This window comes from Clupea harengus, chromosome 10 (assembly GCF_900700415.2).
Source record: "Clupea harengus chromosome 10, Ch_v2.0.2, whole genome shotgun sequence".
Taxonomy (NCBI): Eukaryota; Metazoa; Chordata; class Actinopteri; order Clupeiformes; family Clupeidae; genus Clupea; species Clupea harengus.
In genome coordinates, this window is record NC_045161.1 from 15,527,283 (window position 1) to 15,552,954 (window position 25,672).

At 42.5% G+C, this 25,672-nt stretch overlaps 2 protein-coding genes across 2 annotated transcripts; both read right to left on the reverse strand.

Annotated features, from left to right (window-relative positions):
* Positions 1-170: 170 nt before the first annotated feature.
* On the reverse strand, positions 171-10,826 carry atg4b (autophagy related 4B, cysteine peptidase). Its single transcript, XM_012825343.3, has 13 exons — positions 10,703-10,826; positions 9,511-9,612; positions 9,313-9,384; positions 9,073-9,171; positions 8,744-8,845; positions 8,437-8,509; positions 8,216-8,295; positions 7,354-7,571; positions 5,396-5,474; positions 3,381-3,526; positions 1,690-1,746; positions 1,455-1,548; positions 171-1,004 (listed from the first exon to the last, which is right to left on the reverse strand). Exons 1-13 carry the CDS (start codon positions 10,710-10,712, stop codon positions 931-933), a joined length of 1,206 nt encoding a protein of 401 aa, XP_012680797.1. The 5' UTR covers positions 10,713-10,826; the 3' UTR covers positions 171-930.
* A 2,432-nt stretch (positions 10,827-13,258) lies between these two features.
* On the reverse strand, positions 13,259-23,377 carry boka (BCL2 family apoptosis regulator BOK a). The gene is made up of 5 exons (XM_012825300.3): positions 22,959-23,377; positions 22,265-22,621; positions 20,599-20,727; positions 16,607-16,770; positions 13,259-14,406 (listed from the first exon to the last, which is right to left on the reverse strand). The coding sequence occupies exons 2-5, from the start codon at positions 22,494-22,496 to the stop codon at positions 14,281-14,283; spliced, it is 651 nt and encodes a 216-aa protein (XP_012680754.1). The 5' UTR covers positions 22,497-22,621; positions 22,959-23,377; the 3' UTR covers positions 13,259-14,280.
* Between the last annotated feature and the right edge of the window lie 2,295 nt (positions 23,378-25,672).

Below are 25,672 nucleotides of genomic sequence, written 5' to 3' on the forward strand. Positions count from 1 at the left end.
GAGAAGAGTGATAATTGAACTGTTACACAGATCCAGTGTATTTCCTCATTCCCTATGACAACTATTCACTTGTGTGCAAAAATGGATGAAATCTAACTGTTGAACCTTTTTTAACTGCTTTTTTTTTTCTTCATTTTCTTGTCTTTTTAAAAACAATTCATTTTCTTGTATAATTTTCAGTTTTTTTCCTTTTATTTGTCATATGCACAGTTAAAGAGTAAATAAATAATTTTAAAATGCACCTGTGTACAGAGATAATTGACAGAATAGACATAGTGTTTCATTTACAAGTGATAACCTACCTGGTCGATATTGCTCAACCAAAGAACTTTTGTCATTCAAGAGTGCTGATACAGATTTGCAGTATTAGCAACTTATATCAAAACAATAGCACACCACAGATGGTGTTTTTTCTCTCTTCTTTTTTTTTCTATACACTAGAGTTATTGACAAAACACCTCGAGTTGTGTTATGGCAATGAAGCACTGGCTGCTGATGAGAGGACTGGGGCAGGGAGGGGAAAGGCACCTGTATCACTTTAAAACAATTCTTCAAAGTGTTAAGACAAAAAAAGAAATGGATGCAAAAGAAAAAAAGAAAAAAGAAGATCTTGGTATGCACAATTACTCCCTCCTGTGCCTCTCTCTGCAACCTCTGTCCTCCAGAGTCCACACAGGCCACAGAGAGAGAGAGAAACAGAATGCAGGCGTACGAGCTGTCGAGACAAGAAGCTGTGGGTTGTTTTTTTTGGATGCGTGGGACTTTTTGCTGGACGAGACGCGCTGCAGACTGGCCTCAGGCGTCACCAGTGGTTTTACCTCCTGCCCATTCGGTCGGTCAGTCTGGCAAGTTAGCCGGCTTCCTTTGATCACAGCAAAGAAGAGAGTCCTTCTGTTCAGCATGAAGAGAGTGACCGTGTTCCTCTCTTCTTCACAAAGACAGGATTTCAAACTCCTCATCCTCCGAGTCAAAGAACCTCTCGAGCCGATCTGAGTCAGAGAAATCTGAAGGGATTGGAGGCACACAGATGAATCAGCCATTTTTCTTTTTTTTACCTCCCTCTTAGGAAAATTACCTTAATTAACCTGTGAGGATCTTTGTGCCTCCTTTAAGGTAATGAAAACACAACTGTGTGGATGGCACAAGGGCAGTAAGAATTTGCTACAGCATTCTCAGGCACACTCCTGTTCAGATGATCTACAGCTCTAGTAAGGTGGCAAACCATTCTGTCTGTTTATTCTTCACTTGAGGAAAATTAGTGTTTGTACATCTCAGCCATTTGCAAGCATGGAATTCCTACATATTCATATATTTTATATATTCAGTGTGAGAACATCTTTCAAGGAAAAAGAGCACCCATATATAATATCTTTAAACATGACTATGCATAACAGCTGACAAACTGTTCTCTTTACTAACTGAATAATGGATAGTCAAGATGGTTCGGCACAAACCTGGAGTGAGATTGAGCACATCAGCACTGACCAGATGAGATGGCTGGCTGTCCACTAGTTCAAACATGGGGAGGCCTCCTTTACAGCAGGACAACTGGGGAGACACATTCATTCAAATGCTGAGGGCATCCAAACATTGCTGGCATTGAGTTTTGGTCTATGTGATGATGTAGACAAACACTGCTGGAGCAGTTGATGTTTAGCACTTTTCTAGGGGGAGGAAATTGACACTCACCTTCCGAATGTGGGCACACCAATCGTCAAAGTCGTCCTCTGTTCTGCAGAAGAAGCCCTGCAATGCAATAACGTGTCAAAATAAAAGTCTTTATGATAACGCTCACACTGACACAAACAGAAATGATCTACTGTCCTGATGCATAGCTAGTCGTGGGCCATCCCTTAAGATGGTTACCATACAGGTAAAGCACAACTGCGATCTGTACTCTAGAACTAGACGCCAACCTAACTCCTGGCCTGTACTGTGCATAGACATGAATTCTACACTTCCTCTGAAGCCACACATTTCCCCTCATGCTGCATGTGGTCACATGTACTTCATGCTGTATGAATGAGAGGGAAATATCAAACTCTGACTTTAATCAAGTATGTATGTGTGTTAATCATATGCCTTTGTTAGCTGAAACATGACTTCTGTTTCTGTATATCTTTGATTCTTAAGTGCTGACGTTTCTAACTCTGGAGGTGCTTAAAATTGTACCTTTTGTGTGTGTGCGTAAGCAAGGGCTGATAAGAAGAACTAGTAGTCCTTCTGATGGAGATCATTTGCCAAGTGCCTTGTATTATTAATTACCTTATATGAATCATGTACGTGGTATGTAAGTAGGAACATGGCTTTTCTGTGTTTCTGCATGTGTGTAACTTAGATTATTAGGTGCCACTTAGTCTGCATATGTACAAGAGCATGTTTAGACCAGAAGTGATAAGGGTCGAACTGTGCTTCTTCTGACCTTGTGCAAAACTTCCATCCTTGCCTCGATCGTCAGAAATCCACCACGTGGTTTTCCCTGCTGAACGCTAAACTTCTGTCTATATAAACCTTGTGCGATGTGTTTATCAGGGCTTCACTTTCAGCCTTGTGCTGGGAGTGAGCCCGATTGCAATTGTTGTTTGTCTAATAAATATACTTATATGCAGTTCCGGAGTCCTGAGGTAACTAGGGTGAATTTTCATCTAACACCTTATTTTCTGCCTTGCTGATGCATTACCTTGCAAAAAGCATAGTAAGGGGAGGCACTGTGGCGCGAGCCAATTAGCCCCCCATTTACGGACTACAATGACCGCGGGGACACAGGTTCGATTCCGGCCTGCTGTCGTTTCCCGAACCTTTCCCCACCTCTTCACTCCTCCTCACTTCCTGTCCAAACTACTTCACTGTCCTATCCAAATAAAGGCTAAAAAGCCCATAAATAAATCTTTAAAAAAAAAAGCATAGTAAGATGACCTCGGACGTCAGAGACTAACCACGTGGTTATCCCTGCTGACTAAGTGTTTTGGCGTCAGAGAACACTAACTTCTTTCTATATAAACCGTGTGTGATGTGTTTAATTTAGCTTCTCTCTCGTCTGCTGCAGTCTGGGGGTGAGCCAGGGCTCTCTCTCTATCTCTCTCTCTCTCTCTCTGAGAGTGGGCCTGTGCCTCTCTCGTCTGCCAGAACGCGGGTGAGCCTGACCAGCTTGTTATTGAATAAATATACTTATATGCAAACCCGAAGTCCTGAGGTAGCTTGAGTGAATTTTCACTTAACAGTAGCTGTGCACTGACCTTACACTACACACACACACACACACACACAGACGGCCAAACAGCAGAGATCCTGCTGTGCCCAGCAACGAAGGACTATTTTAGTTAACGCTTTACTACTTGCAGGTCGTGTCCTCGAGTTGTGCTGTCTGCCTTTGACCTTACCGCGGCGATCGAGGGGTCCAGTTCGCAGATATGCATGCGGCAGGGTGGGTGCTGGCAGTGGTAGGAGTCATCAGGCACCTGGCTGTCCTCGCTAGGCTCCACTGCAGGCTGGGTGGTGTGGGGGTCCAGGTAGATCAGCTCCTCGCCTGCAGGGAAGTGGGCACCACAGACACCAGGTTAAGGGTGAGTCTTACTAGATCTACAGTATGTATCCATTGCAACCAGAAGTGTTCAACAAAATGTAATAAAACTTCAAAATTGGTTAGAAAATACAACATCTGTATCATGTAGTATTATATACATGTATACATATTTATCACTTGATTTGTTTAACAGAGATACATAGATAAAGTAGACATTACGCCACCTATGAAGCAGCGCTTCAAAAAGCTGGTCTCTCCACAAATGAAGAACTCAAAATGTTCTTTATTTTGTTAACTAAAGGACATTTAGCCTTCTTATGATTTAAAACGTGTGTTCAAAATATCCACAATGTGTTTTTTTTGTGGGTCAGGTGAGGGTTGTTTGTATTGATTTATTGTGCTGTTTTTTGTCTCTTCAAATAAAAACACTGTAAGTGACCCCACGCTGGGTATTCTACCTGTTGTTCTTTACTAAATTAGTAGCCTACACTGTGATATTTAGTCCCATTTAGAGCACTGGTAATCTGGATTTGGTTATCTTGAAAAGCAATGTTGCTTTTTAAAAACTGGCACAAAAGAAAAATGGATCACTTGATCCTGGATAGCAAAACATGGGCTTTCCAAATCCGGATAATTCTGATCCCGATTAAATTATTTGAACAACCGGGCCCTGGATACTGAGTCCATGTCTCTTAATGTCTAGGTCATGTCAAGAGATCATGCCAACCCAGTAGTGATACTAGTGTTTCTAATGTTACTGCTGGATGAGTCAGCTGAAAATAGTGAGGACAGACAAAGCCTACAGAAATGTTCAAGAGACAAAAGCATTATAATGAATATATACACAAAATGTGTGTGTATATTTTGAAACGGGGAATGAGCGCAGGGAGAAAACATAAAAGCTGTCCATCATGTAGCATTCATATCCCTCCCCCACTGAAAGAAAAGTGTTTAGCATTAAAGGCAACCTTTCAGTGTGCCATCTGTGCAGCTTGTAACAACACACAGTCTCTGTCAAGGTTTAAGGAAGTCACCTAACATGGTGTGAGATTTCGTAAGGTGGGTGACTGCCTCTTATGTGGTCTAAATTTAGGAAATGGGAGCACATGCAGTCAGTCCCTCGTGCAGGTGCAGAATAAAATGCAAAATCATGAGGTGGAAAAAATAGAGACACCAGCAGAGAAACTGCAACAGAAACTGGGACAAAAAGATGAGCTATATTATCTGCAAATGCCTCAGATGGTTTCACATGCTTTAAGTGGATATTTTTTTACCCTGTTTAATTAAGTTGCTGTGTGCTCTATGACTGGACTGTGGGTTCCAAAACATTTTTTTGGCTTGCTTTCAACATACTGCTAATGCATATGAAGGCATTGTTAATGGCCACTGGAATGGTCACCATAAGCAGTACTGGTTTGCAGAAATTCCTAAGGAAAAGGGCACAGGGTGTGGCATAGCAGCTGCTTACAGCCTAGAGGGGGGTTACACACTCAATGTTGTCAGACTGGCATACACCATCTGACAACCTCCTTTGTGTTACAGTACTACTTCGCCCTCTCTGCTACATGTCACATCTCATCTTGGTATTAAACTTTGTGGTCTGAAGAGTCTTATATGTCTGCAATTTATGCCCTATACAAGAGTTACCCGCTGTCTGTAACCCAAGACTCACTGTATATAACTATATGGTCAATGTATATAACTGGGGTGTTAGGCTACAACTAGCCGTAGCTATCCCTGAAAATAGAGAGAGTGTTGAGCAGACCCACCAGATCAGGACCGAGAGCTAAGCACTACTGACTCTGACTACTGACTTTCACTGTAACCACTTGGACCTCAGAACGTATGGAAGAGACAGTGAATGAAGCTCACCCACAAATCCGATAAAGTAGTGCGCACTGTTTGGCTTGCCTCCAATCACTCCCAGCGACTGAGGCAACATGAAGCATTGCTGCAGAGAAAACACAGAGGACAAAGTTTTAATGACAGCGTGTAAATCACTGAAGTGACTATAGTTCAAAGTTCATACATAGGGATGCATCTGCCTATGTATGAAGCATCAACTATAAATTGCTATATGGTAAATATTCATTCGTACATAGACCCATCTGTTCCCGACATACATTTCTCATCATCCTACACAAAACACATTAGTCAAGGCCAACCACCCAGCTGCGCATCATGCTCTGTTAAACGAATTGCAGAGGCATGCCATTAAACTGGGATGAATTCAATGCTCTCATACAGTGGGCATCTCTCTTCTGAGCTGAGCCACTCTGCACAGTGCCTACATTCACAGACTACACTGAGGGGGAAATGTTACGCTATCATAATGTCTGACTGTCATTGACAAATGAGTCATGTGCAAGAAGACAGTGTGGTACGCTGGTACACAGAAGAAAAAAATACTTTTTGTAAAGGATACAGAGGTCAGATATCCACAGCAGTAGTCACGACTTGGCTTGTATTCTGTGAACTGTTTTCAACATAGATCCCTCTCCTGAACGAACATTTAAAGCAGCAGTATGAGTTTATCTGTCCTTCGCATGACCATATACCATCAATTTGAAGACTGCTATTTGCTCCTAAAAACAAAAAGAGGCAAATTGTTGAATAGTGCTGTTTTAAAGGGGAGATACTGTCTGGGTTCTTTGTGGTCAAACTACAAAGCTGACTGGTGATTAGATGTTATGTCTCAATATTCTAATAAGTTGGATGCATTTTCTTTTTCTCTTTGCAGATCTTTATGAATTTTTGGTTATGGCAGTGTCCCATTTTCACTAAAACATAAAACCATGTATAGAAACCAAGAATAAAATGCACAGGAACTTTGAGTGTTTTTGTGCCTGTGATTTACTTTAGAATAACATGGTTGGATGTATAGAAGCATTATTTGACAGCAAAAATGACACACTCCACCTTTAAAGCAGAGACAAATCAATTCACCAAATCAATACACCCTTTACAAAGCCACTGCAGGGAACTTGTTTTGCCAGAAGAGAAAAAGCAAGGGGGAAAACGGTACATTGTGTTTTGCTACCATGCAAGCTAAACTGCTTGGAGCATTATTACACAACAACGCAGTCACTGTGTTTGGATCTCAGTCACAGTGTTTCTCTGGCAATGCCAGTGTATCGTTAAAGCAAGTATGTGCATTTTCTGACCTTCTCTTCACTTCTTTACTCTGCATCAGTGCTAAGGGCTTTTAAAGTATTTTTTGTGGCACAGGTATATGGCAAACTGCAATCATAAAGACACCATTATAGATGCAGTCCTGGATTATGATGAAACTCAGCAGCCAATCAAATTACACCCCTTCCTTCTGTGCTCCTGACACAATGTGTTAATTGGCTGGAATAGTGTATGGCTCAGTCCAAGTCACTTTGTTTGTTTCCAAAGCCAGAGCCAAGAACACCAGTTTTTGGAGCACACACACTTTACATACAGCTAGAGGAATGTGAGGACAAAGTTTTATAATACAAAGTTTTATTATAACCACGCACTGTTGTCGACATTCCAGTCTATATATTTATATATACAGTACCAGTCAAAAGTTTGGACACAACGTCTCATTTTTTGAGGAAGTTTTTTCTTTACTTTTATTATTTTCTACATGGTAGATAACACTTTTTTTGTTTAGTACGTCATTCCATATGTGTTCTTTCGTAGTTTAAATGTCTTCAGTATTAATCTACCATGTAGAAAATAATAAAAGTAAAGAAAAAACTTCTCGAAAAAATTAAAGGTGTGTCCAAACTTTTGACTGGTACTGTATCTATATATATACATGTTCAATGAATGTGTGGGCGTGTCCTTTGTGGCCACCGTACCTTTAGTGTCTCGATGTAGGCCTCGTTGATGTCGGTGAGGCCCAGCCGCAGGGGGATGAGCAGCACCAGGGGCCTCCAGAGGGCCATCTCCTCCTCAGCAAGGGCACAGGCCCCCCCCAGACAGCCATTCAGCTCGCGTGCCCCCACTCCTGCCCCTCCCACTGCCCCTTCCGAACACCCCGCACCGTCAAAGTCCAGCCACGGCATGCACAGCTTCTCTATGGGCAGGAGAAAGAACAGGTACACATCAGTGACAAGATATATGCGGAAACCCGTCAAGAAAACAGACAACGCATCAAAGTTTTGTCCTAGGCAACTAATTACCAATCAATACAAAATATTGGTGGTTAATTTTAGGGGTACCTAAAGAGTAGAGCGGTTAGTTCTCCTGGGGCTACCACTGACTTGAACCCACATCAAAGGCAATTTTACTGATGCCAAACTGCTATAATAACAACCTTGGAATATTTCAGTAATGAAATATCATAGTGTGATGTGACTGCATGTAACTTTCTATAAATATAGCAGAGTATAATTACCATCAGCTTCACCAGAGCAAAGTACACTACCCTGTCTGTGCTGATAACCCTGTGTTTGTTTACGACCAATTTTCCTTAACTGTCCTTGTGAGATCAAACACATCTTTAAAGGCCCCCGTCTGCACCTCTCTGGGGTTCTAAGGGGGTCATGTGACAACCTTCTCATGCCAGATGCTGAGTCATGGCAGAAGTTGAAAAGCCCCGGGGTGCCCTAAAAAAATGCCTGCTGCCAGTGCGGTCGAAGCAGACAAAATCCTATTTGTAGCAGAGGAAATATAAGTAAGTCTTGAAACTTGCAATCAGTTTGACAGGGCTGCACTCACTTATTTCCTCAATGACCACTGTGTTGTCCATGGCAACGTGCACAGCCATTCGGCTCCAGGAGTCAAACACAGCAAGCTTCCTGTGGAAGGAGAATGTAAGTCAGATTCCCTTAATGACAACTTTTAAATGTTTATACAGCCCTCAAACATTATGTTTCTAGGTCTTGTGTTGTGTAAGGCGGTGTCTGTTTAGCCTCAGGACAATTATGTGAAGTACTTACTTGAGTACCTGTGCCACCGTGTTTGGCCCGTACCACTGGCCAATGGACTTGCCCTCCCCCACCCCCATTTGGGCTGTAACACAAAACACAGAAACAGGGTAAGTCCTGACCATCTAATTTCCTGGATTGTGTGGACACTCAAAATGACCATAAATATACCGTCACACACATTTACACACTTACGTGCTAACACATACAGGAGTATGGCATGCTAAAACAAACATACTACAGGGATTTTCACAAACTAACGTGGTGCCAACATAGTGAATCTGACAAAGGAAGGTTCCAGAGCATGTAGGGCACTAACCTATCTGATGGATAGAGTAATAGCTATCCTTCTTGTCGATAAAGGCGTTGAGAATGCTGCTGTACTCTTCTCTCTGTCGCTGGCCACTTACCCACCTCCAGTCTGCCAGGACAAAGGGCATTCATTATGTCAACACCGAGCAGAAGCCTGTGTAGCCTTCCACAATGCCACCTAGTATAAACATCATTGCATTCCGCCTTGCCAAGGAATAAACTGATTCAAAACAAATAAGGATTACTTTTACCGTCAATGCAAATGAGAATGCACTTTGTTCGTGCAGGTTCTTGATAACTGAGTAGCATTGCATGGCGTTCCTCGGGAATACTTACCTCGGCCTAGATGTCGATGGACCAGGGCCTCGCCTAGGATCATCTGCCCACACCGCAGCATGCAGCCCCAGCCTGTGTCAGATGTGGGCCCTGTTCCTCCTGAGACAGGATCCAAGTTTACACAGTCAACATGTTTATTCCATATGGTCAGCAAAAAATATCAAGCAATAAATGTCTTTATAAATGACATGACACAGCTACATTTAAGAGAGATACCGTAAGGTGCATGACAACACTTACCAATTGGGGGGAAATTCTTTCTGTATGTGAACCACAAACGTGAAGCAATGTCTGAAAGAATCTCATCCTTCTCTGAAAATTGAGACAAGCAAGACAAAAAAACCTTTGCAAATAATTCTAGTGTAATGGAGATGTGGAGATAAACTAAAATATGTGTTGGTCTTTAAACTGCATTTCCATCATACTGTTATTTGTTACCTGTGAGTGCACTGAACTGCTTTCCTAGAATCCACACTGGCTCAGAAGTCTCAGGGAAGTCTTCAAACTCTCCAAAGCGAAGCGTATCATATGTGAGAGTAGCTGAAATCATTCATTATAAGGTACATCAGCTATATGAATGTCCACAACAGATTGCCCTTTGAGGAATAATTAAGTGTCCATCTACATACCAATACTTTATAAATAAACATTGTTGTTTTTGTTTTGCTTTTTACTTTAATGTTGTCAAACTGATCTTAAAACCAAACTTCATATTTACAATTAAAATTGAAAACAGACATAAATTAACACAAATTAAAGCATAATAGATGATGTGAAACCAAGGTTCAAGGTTCACACATTCTGAAACAGATATAAAATGTGAGCCATCATTTGTTGGTCCTAGATTGAGCAAGTACATAAAATCATCTAGTCTTCCACAAGAGTTGAATCTACCGACATTTACTTTTAAAAAGCCAGGCACTATCACAACACAAAAGACAACCTCCCAGAATCGATAAGTAGTCAACTGTTAAGGGAGGTGTTTTTTCAAGACTGACATAAACACTGACACTACGAATCAGTTCGTTTGCAGTGAAAATGCGTGGCTCATGCAGAACCATTTTAACTAAATATCAGAATTGTTCTGGCTTGTGCTATTCCCTCAGACGAGCATGCGACTTATTTTGTCACTACAGAAGATACTGAGTAATGTCAACACAAGGACACGAATCGGGTCGATGAGGTTAGTCAAGTATCTGGATCTGACATACTCAAGTTGTTTGGTTAAGATGACACCAGCCCATTCGCTTGTTGAACATGTTTGACACAATATGCAACCATGATAACTTCACGCGTTCACACAAAAGCCATTCTTTAACATTGACAATCTTGCCATTTGAACGAATCGTTACTCTATTTGCACCAGAGCATCTTCCAGCTGGTTGGCAGTCACTATCCAGAGGAGGCTGACTAATGTAGCTAACTAGCCAGAAAGCTAATGTTAGCGCCAGCTCCAGCACAACAGGGTAATTCCAGACGTCTCACAATAGATACATGGCAGTATTGTATAACGCAGTTGGCAGTTACACAGTCAATAGTACTGCAGTTCGAGCGTACAAACCCTGTAAGTGCAAGGTTTTACGACGACCTTCTAAAATGTTTAAGAATTGTTTTATCTGGGATGTCTTACCTGCATCCATCCCGACACTGATTCACCCTACCGTGATGGACTCAAGATATTAAATTGCCCAATAACAATGTGTCTTTGCAGTTACCCATGTCAGTCTCCAATCACTACAGTCATTTGGGTGGGGTTGTTACTGTTGGCCAATCAAATCGCCGAAGACTGGTGATGCAAGAGGAAGCGAAAACGCGACGATGTCAACAGTTTTAAATTGAACGAGCTTAGTGTACTTTTAAATAAAAATGTAAAACGATTCAGTTGTGTCGAATATATCTAATAAAAGCAATGACCATGTTTTTATGATGAAGATCAACTAGACAAAAATTAGCACAGAATACGCCCAGATAAACAGGAAGTCTCAAGGAATTCAGTCAACGTGTCGCGTGACTCTCTGTTTACCTCAAAAAATATTGCGCAAAAGTCAGTAGGGCCAGAGACATTATAAGGACTTCGGTAGGGCCTACTTCAGGCCATCTTTACTTATTAAGTGATTCAATATAGATTATTGTTATGACCCAAGCAGAGAAAGGTTTTTATTCCATTCTTGTATTTACTTATACTATAAAATACTTATAAACTATTACTTTTAAGTCTCGTAAATTACATTTTCATTCACTTAAGGATTGCATTAGATTTAAAACTATGGATTGTAGTTTAGATGAATGTATCTCAAAAAAATATAAAAAGGGAACCCAAACATTAACCCAAAATGCTCCATGCATGTCAATCCCACTGAATCCTGTTGTGAGTCAGGAAAGTGCACAGCAGATAAAGCAATAATGACACCTGGAAAGACACTGTGTAGGCTGTAGACACATTGGATGATCATGTCAGTCATACATTCCATAGTGAATGAGGTGGGTAGGTCAACTGTGCATGGCAAAAGTTAACAAAGCTGGTTGGTAAAGCTTTGAGAATCTTAAGACATCTGTAGGCTGGCTACCCATAATACACTTTTATAATAAGAGGAAGGAGAAAGTAAATGACTGTTCATTTAAGGTATAAATGATAAAGTACATCAATAATAATTTATGTTTTGTGTCCATGTTTCTTTATTTGTCATGAATTTTATTTCAAACAATTCCTCCGGGGCAGACAAGTTTTGGCCATTGTTTATGTGACTCACTTTTCACGAAAACACATACAACAAGGAAATGGCAAACATGACATTTTAGTGCAGTTTTATTTATATGGTTAAATCAGTACTCAAATCCTTATTTGAGAATGGTGCAAATTTAAATGGTAATAGCTTTTGTTTTACCTGTATGTCAAAATGTATTAGCTCAAGGATTCCATCATAATTATTAAATACAGGAACTGCAGTGATTGGAATCTAAGTGAGTCAGACCAAATTAATGTGATGGTTGTTCTGCTCGGCCATGTGTGTACTGTATTGTAATCACATGGGTTCAAAAGTGCACTCTTCCACATCTTTATAAAGTGGCCATCCTATTTTGAACACCAGGTGGCAGCATAGTACAATTCCCTCTTACAATTGAGAAGTTTTTCTTACACTCCAATTATCCTGTAAAATGAATCAGTGTGAATAACAATATAGAAAATGTGAATAAGCCTGCTTTTCATGTCACGCAGGGTGTAAGCATATTAACTATGAAGATTTCACAGTTTGGAAACAGAATAACTAAGCCAAGATGACGGGTGGGGTTGTGAACGCAGAGCTTCATATCCATATTCCAAAAAGGTGTGTTCAGAAATGTTTTCTTATCTTCCTGCATTCTGGATCATATCCCAGGGGTGCCAAAACTGATTAAAATCGCCCTGATCACGAGTCCTACCAAAGCAGCAAAATTAAAAGTAATATTTGACTCCTTATTCTTTGAACAGCCATCACATTCTGATTAAAATATCAAACATTGATATGATAGATCATGCTAAGACCATCAGATGTAGATAAGTACACATGCCACACAAGCAATACTAAGGAAAAACTTTCGAGGTCATTCAAGTTTAAACAAAACTTTACCAAACTGGCTTACCATCAGGCCAGTTCTATAAAGGCCTTAGTTTGTAACTTTAGAGCTTCAACACTAGATACCATTACCAATTGTTTGAACCAATTCCCTTTTTCCCCAGATTGCTCTGAGTTTACTTTGTCTTTGCCTTCCTCTTTTATAACTTCAGTTCAGTATTGTGTGCTATGACAACCTGTCAACAGATTGCTCAAAACACTAATCACTGACAAAGTATTGTTAAGCAAATCATTTTGGTGTGGGTGTACTGGCAATGCTTTAAAATGTCAAATCTGCAGCTTTCATCAATACCCACCCACTCCCTCCGTCTCTCACAACCACACCACACCCAAACAGGGGGGGAGAGCACTGGCAAGCACAATGCTAAGGAGTCTTGCTAATCTGGAAAGGATCCTGTACATGGTAGTTGGGTTATGAGAGAAGCAAAGTGCAGCATGGTTGTAAGGATGATTATGTTATCTGGTAAGTTGTATTTCGCAGTGAACATGCGTAAAATAAGAGGATGGAGGCCTATGCTTAGACCATGTGAACACCACTTATGACATCACTATGAGCAGAAGAAAATAGGACCTTTTGGAGAATTTTAAAAGGTTTATTTTTGCATACATTCAGTGAAGCATGCCAGTTACACACATACAATGGTAGAGAGGTGTCGTTATTCACAGAATAAAATTTATTTGAAATGATAAAAAATTAAAATAAAAACAAGCCACTGACTTGATCCATGAAACGTAAATTATCAACCAGAGCAGAGTTCATAGTGCACCTCCCACAGTGGCAGGGCTTTATTCAGGGCTTTGGCACTATGGGAAGGTCTGGAACTCTTATCATGCTAGGATAAAAAGGGGAAGATCAACCTCCAGTCTAGAGTGAAATATACAGGAATACTTCAAAACGCAGTCCACTCACTGTGCCGTACCAAAGGCACAATGCATTCCTCTGTGAAGACAGCCTCAATAGGCAAACCTTCCTTAAGTGCAAGCTCTCTTGCACACCCACGGTTCCAGAGTGCTATCGTTTGAAACACAGAAGAAAAAAAAACGCCTTGTGATAACAATATCCAGATTCCATCTAGCTGGAGTTTAGCACATAAATATCCACCAAGAAGTCCTTGCAGTGGCTGTAAATCTACCAGCTGCTTCATGTCCAGTTCAAATCCTCAGGTGACGCTGACCATGCATGTGGTCAGCCACAAGGAGCAGTGTTGGAACCCTCCTCAGAATAGTTTTTGCAGAGAGACTTGAAACATAAAAGGAGCAACTACTCTTCTTAACATTGTGCTGCATTCTACACAAGAAATAATACCACGACCCCATGATTGTTTTGGTCTCGGGAAGGGTTGACGGACCAGCCAGGACCAAACAAAGTGCGAGCAACACCGAAAACACAGGACAGACGTACTGGGGACTGTGTGGGTCTGCTGAAGTGGTGGATACCATAATACTAGTCAGAGGCACAGTGCAAACTTTCTGCAGGTGTAAACAATGTAAACACTGAGAGCGGTGATTGGTCAGGAGCGATGAGAGACAGTCCTCTTCACCAGTGAGGGGAAGGACCGGTCGTTCTTCATCTAGTCTGACACATCCTCTCCCCTTATTTCTCCCTCAGCACGTAGAAGACCACAGTTTTCAGATAGTGACCACAGGTGTTGGCAGCTGACACCAGCCAATGAGAATGGAAGCTTGGGTCTGTGTTAACTACGCACTTTGTGATGTCAACCTGAAAGGGAAAAAAAAGAAAGAAGGTGGCATTTAAGAAAGACATAAGAGAGTAAGTGGACATAAATAGTCTTATACAGTGTTTTTTTTTCTAGTAGCGATCAACAACTAGCCTGCCTTTAACAAAGTAAGGTGTAGGATGGCATCCAAAATTAGTTTGAGGAGATGTTAAGACTAAATGTAGTCTTTGGTGAACATGGTTGACAGAGCAAGTTACATTTAGTGCTTGTGCTATTAATCCCCTTCCTAAAACAATGCAGCAAAATGTCTGTTCAGCAGCACATTAAACAGAACAACTCAAAGAGTTGGGAGCAACTACGTGTGTTGCGTTCATGCCAGCACGTCTAAAAGACATTTAAGCACGCACACACACACACGATGGTCAAAGGTTTAGCCAGTAAAGTGGCAAAGTCAAGATACAGTCATTCCCTTCAAAGCACTCAGAGGCTCAAAGATTTCAAGAGGGTAAAAGGTACATAACTTATCACTACATCACTACATAACTAAACAGATAGAGAAATGGCTACACCAGCATAATAGGGCATATCTTTATCAAATATACTCCACACCAACACAGCCAGAATTGATGTGACCTTCACCTAACGCTGCGGAGTCAGGTTCATGTGTTGTGGGAGAATGTAAACAAGTCGGTGTTGTTTGTTTATTTAGACTATAAACACCTATTTTAATTGACTGTTGACCCAAATAAAGCCCCTCTGTGCATTGCCTAACACGATCTGGACAACCAAGGCTTTCACAATATGCCATTTCATGCTCTACTAATCTATGATGGGAGAAACTGGGGTGGGAAAAGAGACTCAGCTATGGGACAACGTGACAGAGAATCCATGAGCAAACACACTGATATTCAATTCGTTTTTGTGTCTCATTTAGGGCTTTCAAACCCCGGGGCTGTGTGTGTGTGTGTGTGCGTGCACATGCAGATGGACGTGAGCCTGTGTTTTGTAAGTACATGTAAGGCTCTTTGTTCAAACCCTGCTTCACAAAGAAGAGGACACAAACACATCCAAAAAAATATATCAGGAGACCTGCCAACTCCACTTCTCTTTCAACACTAATAAAACATGATTCCCACAGCAGAAGAGCCGTCGACAACAACAACGGTTTCTTGACAACAAATCTGCCCGACGGATTCAGCGGAACTGCTCAACGGCCCTTTTTTTCCTTGGGAACTCCCAGAGAGCTACCCAGACAGACCTGACACACAGGTATGAGTGAGCGGCACCCTGTCTGGCGACCCTTTTAGCTCTTAGGCTGACACACAGACTCTGAGTAAACTTTGCTATAGAGCCTCTGGAAGACCTCCACACCCGGCTTCAGACTAAACAAATGCAACCGTGGACACGCGGGCGCGCGCACACACACACACACACACACACACACACACACACACGCACACACACACACGATGAGACACGACCAGACGCACCACCCACGCCGTCAGACAACCAGTGGCTATCGCACACTGTACTCCTCCTCCTCTCTGCTTTCACCAGAGCTCAGACGGTCATTGGTAAGATCCATCACAGTCTGCATTGACAGCCCTCTTAATCGGCGATCGCTGAACCATTAGGCGTATTCACAAAAGTATTTCGGGGGCAGCCAGTGCATACAGTACATGTGATTGTGTTACATAAAGCCGTTCTGGGAGACCTCCCTTCAGCTCCCTGGCTGCATAAGAGCACAGGCATACTGCACATACCGAGGAACCGCTGGCCTGCAGTCTCTATATATGGAAGGTAAACAAACGCAGTTCCCATTGTGAGGCCTCGGCTCGAGCAGACCAAATTCCTCTGCCATGTCCCGATGTCTCTCGTGAGCGGACCACCATGTTGAGAGACCTTCCGGGCAGGAGCGATCTGACCGCATTCCATGTCTACTGGCTCCTGCTGGCAGACTCTGTACCACTGTTTGCTAACTCTGATCCTCGGGGGCCCTCAGCACGACCCAGTTTAGGACTTCCCTGCTCCTAACCTCGGCCCAGTGAACCCAAATGGGTCATTTTATTGCTGTAAATAAATTTCACCTACATCAGGTGTGCCCCAACTAAGCGTGTGGAAATACCTCAAAACGTGCTGTGGGTCCCCACTGGAAAAGAACTGAGAGAACATGCTGTATACAGATATCTATGGTGATGGGGGACAGGAAGTAGGAAGTCAGGAAGGAGAGTCCCATCTTACCCAGCCTCCCCTTCTCTTCAGCCAGGATACCAGGCTCTTGCGGACAAACTCGCCCAAGCAGTCCACGATGGTGTGTACAATGGCGGGGTGGCCATGACGGACGCAGTCCACCGCCAAAGCCCCCGCTACTGCATACAGTGACACCACCTTCCCCCATGTCACTCCTAAAAAGGAGAGTGAAAGAGATGAAGGGCAGAGAAAGAGAGAGAAAGAGAAACAAAACAAAAAGGAAGTAGATTGGATGGTATGTGACAGTGAAAAAAGAGGGAAAAGGAAAAGATGGATTCAAAGACAAAAAGACAAAAAATGTGTGAGAGAGAAAGAGAAGAACATAAATGATAACTCAAACACAGCCACCCACGTGCTCTCAGTCTTGGCGTGTCTTGTATTAGCGCCAAGACAATGCATGCATTTTGTAAAAATTAAGCTTGAGCAAGGAAAAAAGGGTTTTGGGAATTCACTACAAGTAAAAACAGCACACAAAACAAAAAAAAGAGGAGATTCATTTGAACCAAGAAAAGTTACTGACTCCCAAAAATGCAAATATGTCCATTTAACTGCAGACTAGCAGACGCCACGTGACCTTGCAACACATTAGGGGGGTCACTTCCCTCCATCGCTGCCAACCAGCCGTCAAACGGCTCAACTTCTGTTCCTCTCCCCTGCCTTGAAACCATTAGAGGGGGAAATGCTGCCGCTACATGCACACAGTGCTAGTCAAGCAGATGGTCTGTGGCTGCATAGCAACTGTATGAAGTCAGACACACGGTTCCCCTAATCGTGTGTGTGTGCACGTACGTGTGTGTGTGTGTGTTTATATATATGTGTGCGGCGGTTATGTGTACGACAGAACCTTGGCCAGGCAAGCTCTGGGGGTGCCTGGGGGGTAGAGAAGCATGCTTGTGAATCTGTGGCTCCGTTACCAGTGAACTTTCTCGGTTTCTTTCTGTTCCTCTCTCATGCCCTCATTTTCTCTCTTTCTTTGCCTCGCTCTCATTCATTGTTCCTCTTTTTCTGTCTCTCTCCATCTCACTCTCACTCTCCCTCTCCCCTCCCCCTCCCCATTCTCCCTCTTGTCTCTTCCAGCATTAGGCAACAGAGAGGAGGGAGGAATCTGGTGGCGCTCGCTGTAAGGGGCTTGCATAACCATAGCGTCAGGCAGGCAGGCAGGCGTTCCGCCAACGTGCCCGGCTACCAGGAAGCCTGATCATACCACAGCATCGAGCATCTGCTTCTCCACAGGCCCACTCATCCCTCCCTGTGCCACTAACACGGGGCCCTCGCTGCTCCGGCCGCAGAGAGCAGAGAGGCTTTTGTCAAACTTTAACTGGCCTGTCAGACGTGAATTTGGGCTTGGGTTTAAGAGCCAGCGTGTGTGTGCTTGAGTGCACTGAGTGGATGCCCTGTCCAGACTGGATCAACTCCTAATCAGAGACAAGACAGCGATGTCTGGGTTAGATTGGTTGGGCTCTTGTTATTTTGTCCTAGTGGTAAAAATCCACATAAACCACACATGCACGCACACACACACACACACACACACGCACGCACGCACGCACGCACGCACGCACGCACGCACGCACGCACGCACGCATTGGGTTGTGTTCTGTGTTCACCATTAAACAACTAAAATAGGAAGGCCACTGCCAAACCTGGGTCTATTTTAATAGAGTGGGGGGGAAAGCCAGCAGATTTGTTTGATAAGAGCCACTTCCCATACACTGGTGCATACTTGGGACTATAGAGCATTTGGGCATTAGACCTAGATCCTTCACACTGCCTGTGTGTAAAATGTCCTCTGCAAAAACCTCTGCAAAGAAATAATAGACACACTTTTTTGTTACCCAAACTTCTGACCTCAGAACAGTCTGAAGGCGTGAACAACCATATCGTTGTTATATTGTCTGTGTCTATGGCACTGATGTGGGATCAGAAGAGGGCAGAATGAGATAGCATTCAGACATGGCATCTGCCACAGTTCCCTTCAGGTCTGAGCTGGGAGATAACGGCTGAGGGCAATCATAAGCCACCCACTCCTTCCTCTATGATGGGATGAGGGGGTGGCTGGATTCGTCATGGTGTTGTGCACTAATTTTGTGTCATTCCAGTTTTTATGCATCAGTTTTAGTGCATTCTACACAGCCTACAACAGTTTGTTCAATCGAGTGTAACCGACATTTCAATAACCTGCTTAAAGCTGAATGTTTTCAGCCATTTTGTACATTAATCTGCTGTCATCACACAAACACAACCATGTACATGCAGGAGAGGTGAACAAATTACCTGTAGTCTAAAGCCATCAGTATTCATAAGACCATCAGATATCTAAGTATAGTGAATTCCTCATAGAGAAACACACTCATGTTCAGTCACTTCAGTGACTTGAATGGGTACACATGTAAGCACAATGTTTACAATTTAACAATGTACAATGCATGCTCTAACAAAGAAAGCAGTTATAGTATTTTATATAAATGTGGGATAACCCTCAAAGGGAAAACCTAAACAAAAACCAAGGACTTGCCTATTCTTGTGTTTTTCTCATGTAGACTGTTTGCAAGATGCTGGACAGTAACATACTTCAGCTTCAAACAATGGGTTTCACTGAGGTCTATTGAGAGTGAGACCTAACCTAACCAATTTAGCTGTGCCTTCCTGTGAGCCAAGCCAGTGCCCAGATAAGATCACTTCAAAACGTTCCATGCTTGTGTTTTGACTGAGGAAAGCCCACCGCTGCGCACACACACACACACACACACACACAGTGATGCTGTGTTTGTTGAGGCACTTGGCAACTTTGCACTTGTGCTTTTAAGCTCCCAACATGGCATGACTTGCATTGCAACACTGGGAGTTCCTTAGTAATTGAGACGAATCACTTACACTACATGTGAGCACCTCTGTGGACCAGCTAATAAATAATGTACCAAGAAAAGGTGTGCTCAGGAATGTGCTACATTCCCTTCCTTTCCATACATAGTCAGGAGCAGATCACACTCCACATTTTTTGATGCTGCCAAGACTGAAACCAGAGAAAAACAAGATCACTGCAGTGAAAAACAGGATTTCTTGCCTTTCCTCGACATAAATCCACCACGGCACAAGAATGTAGTTAAAGCCAGTGCGAGCAACTGAAAAAGATGTCCTCTGCCGCTGAAAATAGGCCAGGATTAAGTTGGGCAAAAATGTGGGCTCCAAAAATAACAGAATGAACACGAAAACATTGAATACCAAGGGATTACTGCTCTCTTCCCTTAGGCTGGAGATATGAACTGGGATAAACTGCTCCTGCTTTAAAAGTGCCGGTTCTGGTAATTCCGGTGAGCCCATCTCCTACCCCTGCAGCACACAGACTGATTCCCGCTGCGAGGACGGGAGGGAGATCGGGGTGCCTCGGTACGCAGAGGTGCCCACTGTATGTTTACACGTCAGTGAAAGAAAAAAACAACTCTCTTGGTTCGCCCTAGATTTACTCAGCGAATACAACATATCCCGAATGTGTATATAAAAATGTCAAAAAGGGGCCTATTTTTAACTTTCTCCAAATGAAACCTGAGCAGAGGTCTTCCGATAAATCAGTTTGGAGTGTTCTTGTAAAAGCTACATGGAGATGAGAAAGTTATGTGAAGGACAAGCATGATTGATTTCTTGCTTAACCATCAGTCTCCCTCCATTTATATAAAATGTGTACTTAGTGCAGGGGATTGTGCCCATTACCATATGATTTCCCCAGATATAGGGCTCCCTTTAAGTACCTTCTGAGTCTCCCTCGCAAACAGAGTACACTTTGCAGTGTAAACACCATATACGTGTTTCTTCAAGGCCTTCTCAATGAACATCCTTAAAAAAATATTTACCTCACAAAAAACTGAACACTTCGTAATTTCACTCAGGTAAACTAGTTTTTTACTAGTAGGCTACATAGTAACGGTATTTTCACAACCAACACCTCCCACAAAATCGGCCTTCTGTAGGAACAGGGATTCACTCACCAGTTGAGAATATTTCTGCTGCTACAGCGAGGAAGGCATCCGACACCACATTTTCGGACGCTACAGGGATGTTGAGCTGCCGGGCTACATTTCGGTAAACATTGGGTCGCAGGTACTCAAGCTCATCACCTGAAGTGAAAATTTTAAAAGTGAAAAGATATCTATTGAAGACTTTAGCAAACAATACACAGAAATTCCAAGCAACTGTCATTACCCTTGAATCTAGGGCAGTTAAACCTAAGAATGGCTCTCCCCATCATAAAGATAAGATCACTTAAGTCAGTACCTCTGACTCAGCTGGGAGAGGCTGACGCAGACAGTTCCATAACCAAAGGTTTAGTATGGTGGAGGCATGGGCACTAATGCATGTCTGTATTGACCGGATTCTGAGTTACAATGGATAAAAACTTTGACTATATGTTGACGACAACTGTGAACAAGAACCCATGTGGTAGCAAAGCATGCATGGCTCTTAATAACAAATATTGTACCAACTTTAATCCCCAGGTTAATGTCCACCTTTAACAAGCCAAGGAGATGAGAACAATGGGTCAATGGCCCATAATACACAGTGTTTTCATCGTTATGTCAGATTAAGTGGAAGGAACAAGAGGTTCCGAAGTGTTCTCTGTTTCAAAGGGCAAGAGTTTAGTAGTGGGCCAATGCCCAATGGCCTCTTGGGGAGTGGGATGAGAGGGTCGTTGAGGTTGGCTAGTCTGACAGATAAATCTGAAATAACAAGACAGTTGGGGATGGTTTTTTAGCGTGCATAAATGTCTGCTCTTTGTGTTTTCAGGAAACAGTGCCAGATACCCGAGAGCCAAGACTAATTAGTGGACTTAACTGTCTCTTCCTTTTCAGGGAGAAGGAATCCTGAAACATTGAGTCGACTGTTTGGCATAGATGGCCAATGCAGATGACATTCATGTGATGTGTGTGGGACTATGGCAAATAGCTGGAGCTCTGGCTTGTATTGTAAAACCAGACAGGGCACAATGAACGTTATTATGGAGCCTGTGTCAGTACAACACCCGCTGTCTAAGTGCTTTATGCCTTCAGTGACAGAGAACACTCTGGAAAAAGAGGATGTAGGTCCTTCCAAGTAGGAACATGACCCATTTAACAAGACTCCTCATACTGAGGAGTTCCCTCTACCAGGGTAGTAATACATCAGACAAACATTATGAAACATGCACAGCCTGTGCAGAATCAACACAGTTAAAGAGGGCGAAGAATGCTGTGGGTGGGTGTTGCACAAGTCCTGATTAAGGACACTCCTTAATGACTTTCTTTCCAGATGGAAGAGGACTAGGAGGTGACAGCTCTGGTTTAACAGTTCTTGTCCAACCTGTGTGCCCATGCCTTTATTACACTGACTCAGCACATATTGGACCCATTTGAACACACACATCAACAGGCTACACAAAAACAGACATAGTTAGTCTCTCTCACACTCACTCATTCATTCATTCATTCATTCTTATACACATCCATTTGATTTTCGGGATTCTACAATCTTGTGGTCTGATAATGCTGTTAAATTAGTAAGAATCAAACACGTGCGCAAAATTTTCCATCAAACGTCAGAAAGAATAAGAACACAATTCTTCCTTGTTTACCACGTCAGGTGAAAATACAAACACTCCGAAATACGTAGAGCTCTTACCTAACCACAAGAGAACCGAAGACACCTCTCCAAGTGCCGACCCCGGGGCTGAGACTCCATGTTCGGGTTTAGACCAACCGATCCCAGCCCGGTTCAGTCTAGAATGGATATAATCTCTACATAATGCCTTGGCTTGAGACACCAGTTCCTTATCCGTGGGTGAGCGATCAAAGACCTCCATCACTTCTGCCGCGAATACTGAGGAGCGGCGGAGCACATCCATGCCCTTCATTAGTTAATTACAAACACACCACCAGACCTCCAAACTTCCACCTTGAACACCGTGTATGGAAGTCTGCTGCCGCCACTCTTCAACCCTCCTCCCTTCTGATATTGGTGCCTCGGGGAGGAGGATCTCTGTGGAGAAATCCATTAAATTGCGTGACATGATCCAGTGAAATTATTAAGCAAAATTTAAAATGTTCCAAATCACCACATGCCACTTAAAGACAACAATACAGAGCTACCAGTCTTCCAACAGAGTCGAAGTCAATAGACTTCAGCAGTTAGTTATATTTGAATGAAAACAGCAACACATTTACCGATAAGGATGCGCAAAATATTGCCCGTTTAGCACAATAAACATAACTGATCCCGAACTGGCTATGAACATATTCATAATTCTGCTATTAGTAAGGTTGACAGAAGATTAAATGACTTTGGAATGGCTATAGTTCGATTAACCTTCACTTACCTTTCCAGGTCTAAACAGACGGAATCCCTAATTCCACTCGGCACAATGGTCATCTGACAGAAGTTTCATCGGTTAAGTTTGCCTTGACAGAATAAACAGGACATTCTGGTAACCTGTCACAAGGCGATGGCTAACATTTAAACGGCAATTTTAGAGAATCACTTCACAGCTGTAGTGTTTATTCCTGTAGACTACACGCACGCACTGGTAGATCAGTTATTTCCTCATCTGAGAACTCGATGCGCAAGTGCATACGGCTACCTTCCCGTTTCTTGCTATAGGCTATCGCCTTGCTAATTTAATAACTCGCGGTCTTGAATTATTTCACCATTAGCAGTGATGATAGCCATCACTAGACTATGCGGCTGCTACATTTGCTACATTCAGGCAAAGTTTCCTTCTAAGGGAAATTGTTCCGTTTGGATGAAAGGCGGAGATAACGATGCTGTTATGTCAAATAGTGCCCCGCCCCCCAACCACAAAGTGGCCTCAGAGGATCTCCCTAACTGACAGTGAACATCACACCATAAACTTCACTTTAACAGTCAGCAACCCACGATTAAGTTGGATCAAGTGAGACCAGAGAGACATCCTCATGATCACATGTGTAGGTAGCCTCTTTAGTGTCCACAGCCAATAATGGAGTGATGTTTGACTACCTATTGGTCTATCTCAGAGTCATCTGCAACTTGTGATACTCAAATGGTTGGTATGGGCTATTGATCTTGATCTGGTGTGATTTCCAGACATAAAACCAGAGTCAGACCCATTCCAGACTACATTGCTTTCGGGGTGTGGTTGTCCATTTTTGTCAAATGCAATTTAATAACCATCTAAAGTTGCAATAGCCTATACATTTTGTAACACTGTTTCGTAACCATATCTGAAGATTGTACAACTCCACATTTTCATTTAGCTAGGTAAAAAGCTTACCAAATAGGCTATTCTAGGTGGACACTTTTCATGTCAGAAAAGGTCAGGTCCGTCTCCCTGTAACTGTACTCATCACTAGCACCTTGGACGATCGCCAAAGTCACACGTAAAGACAGTGACTGTGCAGAAGTGAGGGGTTTTCCAGCAACAGAACAATCTCAAATCTTTGAGGGCTATTGTTTTCATTCTGATGTTGTCATGTCATTCTGAAAATGTGGAATAACTGAATTCCTCTCTGTTGTATGTTGAGGAAGAGCTCCATCCTGCTCAAACATGTCTTGCAATTAAAACAAGTTGCCAGACTATGATAAATGCTGGGGTGTTTATGACACTCTGGCTAGGCAGCCTAGGAGTGAATGATTAGTGGGGAAATTAACCATTTCTGTTCATATGCACTAGTGAAATTGAGCCCCAGTTTATATCCAATATGCATTATTGTAACTGTTTTGATGAGGAAGATAATGGTTATATCTGGCTACATACTGTTTGGCATCTGTCTGATTGTACATCATAAGAGTCATTAACAATATAACACTGGTGGTGGTCATGGTCCAGCAGACTTGTCTCTAGGGATTTTAATTTCTAGCAACAATAATTTAATAATTTCATTTATTAAAGCAATATCTTCTGCAGGACCAAAAGGGGACAGGTGAAAACAATAAAGCATGCAAAATGGTCATTAGATAGACAGTGTTCAACATCAAGAGGAAGGAAGACACGATGTCCCTCTATGGCCTGTCTCTCTTGACTGACCCCTTTGGTAATGTGTTATCTTTGGAGGAGGCCTGTTTTCCTTAGCCAGTCAGTGGACAATTATAAATAGCTTGTGGGGATTTATCATATGCCAACACATACATATGCTGCTTTATTGTTCCTGTGACTCAGCCTACACATAAAAAATGTATGTGTTATTGATAGTGGAACAACATGGAGGGACAGAAGCAGCTGTGAAGAAAGCCACCAAAGCAATTCAAGTTTTTCCTCAGAATGATCATTGGTCATGACCTAATATACATAAATATACAAGATCTGTGTTTCTATCTGACGAAAACAATATTTATTCACACAGACAGCCCGTAATCATCGCTGGAATTCAGAGTTTGCAAAGCAGAGGGTGTATAAATAAATAACAATGTTTGTCAAAAGTATGAATCGAGAACCTCCATACTGTTGCCTTGGAAACCAAGAGGGCGGTCTGTCTGTGGGCTTGAGCGCTGTGTGTTTTCAGTAATAAAAAAGAGAGGGCTTAAGGTCAGATATTTGTTGCTTGTGTTTGTTGCTGTTGCTACCCCACTGGCTAGGCGGAAGACACAGATGTCCCATGGAAACAAGAAACTTGCCAGTGATGTGATCCATAGCAGATGTGAGGCTATCACAGAGGGTGAACATTATAATTGAGTTGTTTGTCTTTTTTAGTTATTTTGTAAAACCAGCAGACAATATTTTTGTATCCAAATCCTTTGGTTTTTCCAATAACTAGGATATTGTGAGACTGGGGTTCATTTCAGGTGGTTACTGACGCTGGCCACATGTTTCTATAGAGTGGGAGTTCTTAAAGAAATACTGCTTTCCCCCATCTGATCCACCTGCCGGACAACAAATCACCCAGCACACCTAGACTCCTCCCTTATGGGAAACCTACATTGCTTTTCCCACTAAAAATCTCTGTCCAGGCTTGTCCTCGCCTACACAGATCTTGGAGTTGTGCATGTCTGCCTTTAGCCATTTAAAAAAAATCTATTGCTGTTGTCCTGAAGGGATTTTTTCTTGGACCTACAATT